Source organism: Stegostoma tigrinum, chromosome 21 (assembly GCF_030684315.1).
Source record: "Stegostoma tigrinum isolate sSteTig4 chromosome 21, sSteTig4.hap1, whole genome shotgun sequence".
In the NCBI taxonomy this organism is placed as follows: domain Eukaryota; kingdom Metazoa; phylum Chordata; class Chondrichthyes; order Orectolobiformes; family Stegostomatidae; genus Stegostoma; species Stegostoma tigrinum.
This window is the reverse complement of record NC_081374.1, coordinates 701,887-712,063: the sequence shown is the minus strand read 5'-3', so window position 1 is coordinate 712,063 and position 10,177 is coordinate 701,887. Positions and strand designations below refer to the sequence as shown.

General features: G+C 46.6%; 1 protein-coding gene across 4 annotated transcripts in view; it reads left to right on the top strand.

Annotated features, from left to right (window-relative positions):
- slc16a4 (solute carrier family 16 member 4) overlaps nucleotides 1-10,177 on the top strand; it is a 98,892-nt gene that overhangs the window by 26,409 nt on the left and 62,306 nt on the right. For all 4 annotated transcript variants that reach the window (XM_048553324.2, XM_048553326.2, XM_048553327.2 and 1 more), the window contains exons 2-3: nucleotides 3,733-3,880; nucleotides 4,969-5,119. In XM_048553324.2, coding sequence (XP_048409281.2) covers nucleotides 5,015-5,119 — 105 coding nt within the window. In that variant the 5' untranslated portion in view covers nucleotides 3,733-3,880; nucleotides 4,969-5,014. The remainder of the gene's footprint in view (nucleotides 1-3,732; nucleotides 3,881-4,968; nucleotides 5,120-10,177) is intronic.

Genomic DNA, 10,177 nt, shown 5'->3' with positions numbered 1-10,177 from the left:
TCAACCTCACTCCTCCCCCCCCTCCCCAGTCCCCCCCACCCCTCCTCATCCCCACCCCTCCTCATCCCCACCCCTCCTCATCCCCACCCCTCCTCACCCTCCCTCAATCCTCCTCACCCTCACTCCTCCCCCCCCTCCCCAGTCCCCCTCACCCCTCCTCATCCCCACCCCTCCTCAACCCCACCCCTACCCCTCCTCACCTCTCACCCCGTCACTCCCCAACCCACGTCATTCCTCCTCCCCCGTCACTCCCCACCCCTCCCCACCCCGTCACTCCCCACCCGTCCCCACCCTTGTCACTCCCCGTCACTCCCCACCCCCCCGCCACTCCACTCCCCACCCACCCCGTCACTCCCTGTCCCTCCCCACCCCCCTGCCACTCCCCTCCCCACCCACTCCGTCACTCCCCACCCCCGTCCCTCCCCACTCCCCATCCCTCCCCACCCACCCCGTCACTCCCCTCCCCACCCACCCCGTCACTCCCCGTCCCCACCCCCATGCCCTCCCCACGCCCGTCACTGCCCTCCCCAAGCCCGTCACTCCACTCCCCACCCCTGCGTCACCCCCCACCCTCGTCACTCCCCGTCCCCGTCACTCCCCGTCCCCGTCACTCCCCGTCCCCGTCACTCCCCGTCCCCGTCCCACTCCCCGTCCCCGTCACTCCCCGTCCCCACACCACCCCCACCCCCGTCACTCCCCTCCCCACCCACCCCCGTCACTCCCCGTCACTCCCCACCCCATCACTCCCCACCCCTGTCACTCCCCACCCCCACCCCCATCACTCCCCACCCCTCGCCACCGCGACACTCCCTACCACTCCCCTCCCCTCCCCGTCACTCCCCTCCCCTCCCCGTCACTCCCCTCCCCTCCCCGTCACTCCCCTCCCCTCGTCACCCCCCCTCCCCTCGTCACCCCCCACCACTCCCACCCCCACCCCCACCCCCTCTCCCCGTCAGTCCCCACCCCAGTCACTCCGCACCCCCCAGTCACTCCGCACCCCTCCCCGTCCCCGTCACTCCCCGTCCCCGTCAATCCCCAACCCCACCCCCACCCCCCCATCACTCCCCACCCCCACCCTCACCCCGTCACTCCCCACCCCCACCCCCGTCACTCCCCATGCGTACCCCCATCACTCCCCACCCCCACCCCCATCCTAACCCCGTCACACCCCACCCCTCCCCTCCCCCGTCACTCCCCACCCCTGGGGGGATTTCCAAGATTTTTGACCCAGCAACACTGAAGAACTGGCATTTTTTTTCCAAGTTCGGATGGTGAGCAGCTTGGAGAGGAACTTGCAGGTGGCAGAGTTCCCATGTATCTTCTAGATGGAAGAGGCCATGGGTTTGGAAGATGATGTCTGAGGGTCTTTGATGAATTTCTATAGAGCATCAAGGGTGGTACAGTAGCTCAGTTGTTAGCACTGCTGCCAAAGACCCCGGTTTGATTTCACCCTCAGGCATCTGTCTGTGTCGGGTTTTCACATACTTCCCATGTCTGTGTGGGTTTCTTCTGGGTGCTCCAGATGCCTCCCAAAGTCCAAAGATGTGCAGGTTAGCTGGATTGGTCATGCTGAGTTGCCTATAGTGTTCAGGGATGAGTAGATTGAGTGGATTATAGGGGGATAGGTCTGGGTGGGATGAGCTGAGGGTTGGTGTGAACTTGTTTGGCCGAAGGGTCTGTTTCCACACTGTAAGGATACTATGATTCCAGATGGAACACTGCTGCTACTGAGCGTCGGTGGTGGAGGGAGTGGATGCTTGTAGATTCAGTGCCAATCAAGTGGGCTGCCTTGCCCTGGATGGTGTTGAGCTTCTAGAGCATTGTTGGAGCAGCACCCATCCAGGCAAGTGGGCAGTATTGCATCACACTCCTGACTTGTGCCTTGTAGATGGTGGGACAGACGTGTGGAAGTCAGAAGGTGAGTTACTTGCTGCAGGATTCCCTGCCTCTGACCTGCTCTTATTGCAAATGTGTTTATATGGTGAGTCCAGGTGAGTCTCTGGTCAATAATAACCCTCAGGATGTCGATAGTGGGGGACTCAGTGATGGTAACACAGTTGAATGTCAATGGGTGATGGTTAGGTTGTCTCTTATTGGAAATGGTTATTGCTTAGCTATTAGTTATTGGTGTAAATATTGCTGGACTCTACTCTTTTTCCTACATTATCTTTTTATTCTTTATGTACCTGTAACACAATTTGTATTTCCCTTGATTTAACCTGCCAGTATCCTTTAGATCCACATTTGGAACTCCATCTCCTTTTTAAGTTCCCTCTTGACTGTATTCCTGTAGGGCTTCTGCTGTTTTGAGTCAGTTTTGTGCCAAAAGCCTCCCCTTTTTTTCTTTATCCAATGCTGTCTGTCCCTCAATATCCAGCATTTACAGGAATTAATGGTCCTGCCCTTTTGTCTTTACTGGACTATGTTGGCCCTCTATCCTCCCTTGTTCCTTCAATGTCTTGCACAGCTCTGATGCAATTTACCTGAAAGTATCTGCTTCCAGTCCATTCTGGCTAAACCAAATCCGATCTTATTAAAATCGGCCTTCCCTGAGCTTGGAACTTTGATTTCAGGCTCACCCTTGTCATTTTCCAGGACATTCTTGAATCTAATGGTGATATGATGGCTGTCTGTAAAATAGCCCTCACACTGATACATCAGGCCCTTGCCCAGAGCCTAGCAGAGCCGTCTGTGTAGTGGATTACTGGATTGTTAAGAGGCCTATAGCATATTCCCAGCAATGTGATAGCTCTTTTTTGGTTTTCACGTGCTACCTATATGGCTTAATTTGAGGAGCCTTTAAGATGTCATTCATAATAGATTTCCGGATCAATATTGATCTCCTCCTTCCTTGTCTCACCTGAAGATGCTATATCTTGGAACGTCGAGCTGCATCTTCTGCCCCGTCTCAACCATGTCTGAATATAGCAATTTCGGCATACAGTGTGGTTTAATTTGTGCCCTCAGCTTATCTGCCTTGTTTGTCAAACTCTTAGCATTAAAATAAATATGATCCATACTTTGCCAAACTCCCCCGTGTCTTCCTCACTTGCTTTCTGTTTCTTCTAATTTTGACCATACATCTGTCTGCTTTACCTTCTCTCAGGATGCCAATACTCCATACACCCCCCAATGTTGGTTTAAGTCCTCCTCAACAGTTTCCATACAATAACTCCAGAAGTCTGTAACAAACGTTGAGACCCCATTACTTCCCTTTCTGTGTTGCAAAATAATCTAAAAATAATAAATATCTAAGTGATGCACAAAACTCATCCACTTTAAATCTAAGTTTCAAAAACCACTTTCAAAGAAATCACCATGGCTAGGGAGATGCAAACAAGTTCATTATTAACTTCAGATGCACAGAAATCCTTTGGTTGTTAACACACAAACCAGAAACCCAACTTGCAATAAATAATATCAAAACACATTTATTTATGTGCATGTAAGGATATAATTGTTCTCAGGTCCAAGGAACTGAAACATTAACTCTAACTCTGTTCTCTCTCCTCAGTCGCTGCTGAGCTTTCCCAGGCCATTCAATATTTATTTATGATTTCTAGCATTATCTGTATTTCACTTTATTACTTAGTGCAGAGGTGTTCTGAACCACACTCCGAACTCTATCCATGGGGTTTTGAAATACTGCCTATTGCTGCTGGATCACAGGAAACAATCTGCCACTCTCTCATTTTCAAAGAATTAAAGTACTTTGTATTCGCTGTGCTGCAGGTGCGGGGAATCTGGGAATGGGACCTACACAATTCCAAAGTCTGACTCCTTCTGTCTTGGACAATGAAAAATAATGATTAGAAGAGCAAACTATCGAGCAATTTTGATTGAACTCCAAGAATATCGAGCCCCGAGAGGACCACAGCAGGTGAGTTACTACCAGTGAACACTTAAAGGAACGTAAGGAACTTGGCGCTCAGACTAAGAGGCTTAATCTCAGTAAGTCACAAGACTTCAGGCAAGGGGTTAACGGGCCACCCCCTGGCCTCTTTCTAATAAGATGAAACTTGACATTGAATTAATGCCAAAGTGCTGGAAATGGCTGAAAGAGAAGCATGTAGTCACAGGACTGTGATCTCCCCAAAACACGAAAGGAAACTCTCACCACCACCACCCCCGCCCCCCCACCCCGGCCAGTGCAGAGACTGAAACGTTAGCTGTGTGTTTCCAGCAGAAAGACTTTCTTCTGTTCGTTGGTCTTGGTTTAAATACTGGTGGCACATGTTGTGCTCGTTTCTGATAATATTTAAAACATTAGCTCTTTGAAATGATTGCATTAAAGAGGATGCAAGTTTACATTGCAAATCAGTTGTTGAGCTCTAAACTGGAGTTGAAAACATCATTTGAATTATTGTCTTTTTAAAGAATGTAAGTCTTCAGTCATCTTGATCCATTGTGGCCTTAGCCCCTTTATCCAAAATGTCCTGTGTTTGGTGAAGTCTCACAGCAGTAGAACCCACTTCTCCCCTTTCCACATCCCACCCTCACCATCTTCTCCACTCCCCTCTTCTATTGTCTGGCCATTCAACCTCCCCCAGACATGTCAATCTGATTGACCCTCAGGTAAAACATTCCCATTTGACTCCTAATCCATGTTGACTTGCCACGTGGATTGCAGTTGGAAATGGAATTGCCAGGACTGGATGAAGTTTTATTCATGACTAATGCGGTGTAGTCACCTGGGAGGGCACCCTGTAAGCACTGTACCTGAATGGGAGCCTTTCATTAAAACCTGATTCACAGTTTCTGGCATACGCTGATCCCATGTTCTGACCAATATGCATTTGGGGAGCAGAACTGATTCTCAATTGGAGAGTGATATTTTTACTGAACAGCTGCTGAATTAAAATCTGTGCATCAGAATCAAAAGGACCATCTCAAAGCAAAATTACCTGTGACTTTATAGAGGAGGTTTTGTTTAACTTTCAAACAATGATGTCTGTAAATATGCAACAGGCGCCTGAAACAGGTGGCGTTGTTTCTGAGTACCTGCTGACGGAAGATGGAAGAAGTGAGAAAGACAAAGTGTTGGAGTCAGAAGGTGAAACAGTATGTGGACCCACCTGATGGAGGCTGGGGCTGGATGATAGTGCTCCATTTCTTCCTGGTAAGGAGTTGAATTTCTGCACTCATCTGTTTCTAAATTTTGGAGTTATGGGGCTTGGGGGTGAGCGTAGGAGAGTGAGCCTCACTTAACAACTGTACCACTGAGCTGAATGGCCTCATTTAGTGTTGCAATGCTTCGAGAATTCTGTCGCCCAGACCCTGTTCAGGAAAACCTCTAATCAACAACACTCTTACTCCCTGCGACCTGCACAAAAGTCTCCAGCCATGTGTTAGCTAAAAACTTAGGGAGAGGCTCAACTTGGACAATATTGGGCGGTTTAAGATGTTTAAATAATGGGCAACTATAACACTGACTCCTAATTGACCCTGTCTCTGTTATATCCTCAAGCTCCTAATCCCCTCCCTATCTCTGTACTTGTCAGATGCTTCCATACGTTAACATACACCTATATGTCTCATAATTCTAATTGCTGCACAGTCAGTAGTTTTGCCTACATCTACTTGGCCTGAGTTCAGATATTCCCTCCCTAAACCTATCCACCTTTTTCCTCTTTTAAGCACATCTTAAAATCTTCCTTTCCGATCAAACCTTTTGGACCTGCCCTGATATGGCTTTATGCCTTGGTATTATATTTTGTTTGCCAATTTTTCCTGTGACAAAAAGCTTGGGATATTTTACTGGACTGAAGGTGCAATAAAAATGCAAGTTGTTGTTGAATCAGAGAAGAAAAGCTGCACAAGCTGAAAACTGCAGGTCAATCAGTTCCTGAAAGAGAAATGTGCCTGCCTGTGTGTGTCGAATAAACTGAGGGTGCACAATTTAGACCAGGAATTTATTTAGTTAAAAGCAAACATTTCCCACTTTGATAACAAAGTTCTACAAATTCTGCAGACTGTCCTCATTCTCGACTCTTATTTTCCTCACTCCTGTTTGTGAGTTGAGGATCTGAGTTATTAAAGATCAAGCTATTGATTCCTTCCATCATCAGCAGAGCTAATGTTCGAGCTCAGCCCTTAAACCCTTTTTCCTTTCAGCCAGTCTGTTTACCATTCAACACAAGAAGCTGTTACAAATGCCAAGTGGCAGGAGCAACATCCCAGGATATTGTGTCCCTCATTCCGTTCCCTGCTATTGTGCCGCAGTGGGTAGTGAGCACACCTCTCTGTGTCCTCAGGGGTTGATTGCTGGAAGGAGATTACAACGCACAGATTAACATTCCATCACAGTGCCGAGGGTTTGCCATGGATTTTAGAGATTCCTTTGGTACATTTGGAGAAAGATGTAGACATTCTCCGGGTGGCCTGGACAATAAACCGCCTTCAGCAACAACACGAAGAACAGATTGGCTGTTGATTTATCCACTTGCTCTTCACGGAACACCAATACTGTTTAAACAGTCACTCCTTTCCAAACCCAAATCATGTTGTGAACTGCTTTGTGATTAGCCAGCAACATAACCATTTCCACTTTAGAAAAAAATCCTTCAAGCACAGCAAATATCCCAAAAACGTCATTCAGGTGAAAATAATTGGACTACTAATAATTGGAAGAATGCCATTGACAGTAGGGTCAAGATGGAAGACAACAGACTGTTGTCAAGGGAGTGGGGGTGGAGAGTGTTGTGTCAGGTGAGCAGAAGAGGGGAGAGAGTTGGAGGGTAGTGGGTGGAGGGAACAGGTTGGAGGAAGGAGCAAGGTGGTGGGGGGATGTAGGGCCAAAACATGCAGGTAGACTCAACAGCAGTTGGGAATAGTTGGGGGTGAAATGGAGAGATCCTGGAGAAAATGCCATCCGGTGGAGTTTTAGACAATGACCATAGGAGTTTTGGAACTCTGATTAAGCAGCAGATATACGTACAAGTCATTTGGCACAAAGTTTCCTAGCTGAGGGTTTAGTATAATGTCTTATGTTATGTCTTAGCAACATGGTAGTTCATGAATGCATAAAGGCACCCTGTTTGCACCTATCTGTCCACTCCCTCACTGTTAATTTATGCCATCTACAAGATGCACTGGAATAATTTAGCAAGGTTCCTCTGATAACACCTACCCGACCCATGACCACTTCCATCAAGAAGAAAAAGGCCAATAGATACATGGGAACACAACCCCTGCAAGAGAGAGAGCAAGAATTGCAGATGCTGGAGTCAGACTCAATCCAGTGTGAAGGTGGAAGAACACAGCAGGTCGGGCAGCATCAGAGGAGCAGAAAAGTTGATATTTCAGGTTGGGACCCTTCATCAGGACTGCTGTGTTCCTCCAGGTCCACACAGTATTGACACAAACCACCACCACCGCCCCCCCCCCAGCGCCAACAAGTTCCTCTCCGAGCCACTCACCGTCCTGACTTGGAAATATATCGCAATTCCTTCAGTGTCACTGGGTCAAAATCCTGGAATTCCTTCTCTAACGACATTGTGGGTCAATCCACAGCACATGGACTGCAAAGGTTCAAGAAGGCAGCTCACCCCCAACTTCTCAAGGGGGGCAACTAGGGACATGCAATAAATGCTGGGCCCAGCCAGCAACACCAACATCCCACAAATGGATAAAATAATTCTCCCTCCAATACCAACACTGAGTAGCAGCTGTGTGTACTATCTACAAGATGCACTGCAGAAATTCACCAAAGATCCTCAGATAGCACCTTCCAAACCCATGACCACTTCCATCTAGAAGGACAACGGCAGCAGATACATGGGAACAGGAGGCCCTGCAAGTTCCCCACAAAGCCCTACCCCATCCTGAAATGGAATTATATTGCTGGTCCTTCAGATTTTCCAACTCAAAATCTTGGATCTCCCTCTCTGGTAGCAGTATCCCCAAATCACATGGACAGCAGTAACTCACCACCATTTGATGGGTTAGTGTAGAGTCAGCTTTAATTTCATGTTTTTTTTTTAACAAAAGTAATCCCTTGCTTTACTTGACCTGGCACTGTTTGGGGATGTTGTACAAAGAACCTTAATCTGTGTCCAAACTCATGCTGTGCTTGCCCTGGGTATGTTTGATAGGGACAGTATAGAGACCGCTTTGCTCTGCATCTAAACCTGTGCTATTCCTGTCCTGGGAGTATTTGATGGGTACAGTGTAGAGGGAGATTTGCTCTGTATCTAATGTCATGCTGTCCCTGTCCTGGAAGTGTTTGGTCCCAACATTTACTGTACATAGTTGATGTAAAACCTTTAATCAGTACATACTTTGTTGTGTTGTGAATCATTTGAGGATAAGTTTGTCATTAAGTGGGAAATGAAGCCTTTTATCTCTAGAGCATCATTTTCAGAATCTGCAAAGCTGAGCAGACCATATAGATGTTCAACACTTGCTGCTTATTTTTTAAAATCTAGATGTTTCCAAAACCTGTTTGTCTCTGAGCCTGTCCAGATTCTCCACCTGTCTCATTGGGTTCTTTTAAAATGAGTCCTTTTTGTTCCCGCACCAACAATCTTTCATTGCTGTCAATACAGTTGTTTTTTCAAATTAGAACAGAATTTACATTCCTCCATGAAACAAATGAAATTGTATTCTTCTGCCCTCACATAACCCAGTGGCCTTGTCAGAAATCAGTTTTCTAAATGGTGCACATTGTCTCAACAATCAGGAATTTATCTATTTTAAACAAGAAGTGATTAAATTAAAGATGTCAACTATTGGAAATACTAACAGATACAGTATTTAACTTGTATCAACTATTCCTAATCCTAACTCTGTTTCCCAAAACTTTTCAACTGTGTAATTCCTTTTACTTTTATATCTATTAAAATCCCAAACTTGCTGCTCACAATGTGGTCTCCTCTACCCTGGGGAAATGAAGCATAGACTGGGTGACCACTTTGCAGAACATCTACGTTCTCCTCACAAAAAAGACCCTGAGCTTCCAATTACCTGTGACTTTAATGCACCACCCTGTTCTTTGGCTAGCATCTCTGTCTCTGGCTTGCTGCAGTTTTCCAGTGAGGAACAACATCTCATTTTCTGCTTGGGGGCCCTACAGCCCTCTGGACTCAATATTGAGTTCAATAATTTTAGGGCCTAAACTCTCCAATGTCCCAGCCCCCGACCCTACACACCAGGCCTTGTTACCACATAGCCTGCCATTACACACCCCCTGTTGTTAGTCACTAACAGTCCCCTATTCACTCTCCCAGCCTGATCGTGATCAACTCTTTGTCTGTCCAACTGCTCTTCTCTCTCTTTAGGCTCTATCCTATCGTTTACTGCCTACCCCATCTCCTCCCCTATTTTCTGCATATAAACTAACGATTTCCTAGTCACCATCAGTTCTGAGGAAAGGTCACTGGATCCAAAATGTTAACTGTTTTTTCCTTCACTGATGGTGCCAGACCTGCTGAGCTTTTCCAGCAACTTTTGTTTTTGTTCATGTTACATTAGTTCTCCTGAATTTATCCCACTCTTAAAAATTCAGTCTGAATAAAGAAATATGTTACAAATTATTTCCAGCAGTTTGACCGTCAGGCCAGAGGAGTCGGTAAATTTATCAGACTTCTAAGTCAAACAGATGTTACCACATGTGTTCTAGCTGTGGTCACCATTGGCAACAAAACCTACTGAGGTCAGATTTTCATCATACCCCACTGAGCAGTGATCAGGTGCAGACTTTCTTCTCTTTATTCTTTCATGTGATTTGGGCAACACTGGTAAAGCCAGCATAGAACATAGAACATAGAACATAGAACATAGAACATAGAACATAGAACATAGAACATAGAACATAGAACATAGAACATAGAGCATTACAGCACAGTACAGGCCCTTCGGCCCTCGATGTTGTGTCGACCAGTGAAATCAATCTGAAGCCCATCTAACCTACATTATTCCGTTATGATCCAAATGTTTATCCAATGACCATTTAAATGCCCTTAAACTTGGTGAGTCTACTACTGTTGCAGCCAGGGCATTCCACGCTCTTACTACTCTCTGACGTCTGTCCTATATCTATCACCCCTCAATTTAATGCTATGTCTCCTCGTGCTAGCCATCACCATTTGAGGAAAAAGACTCTCACTGTCCACCCTTTCTAATCCTCTGATCATCTTGTATGTCTCTGTTAAGTTGCCTCTTAACCTTATTCTCTCTA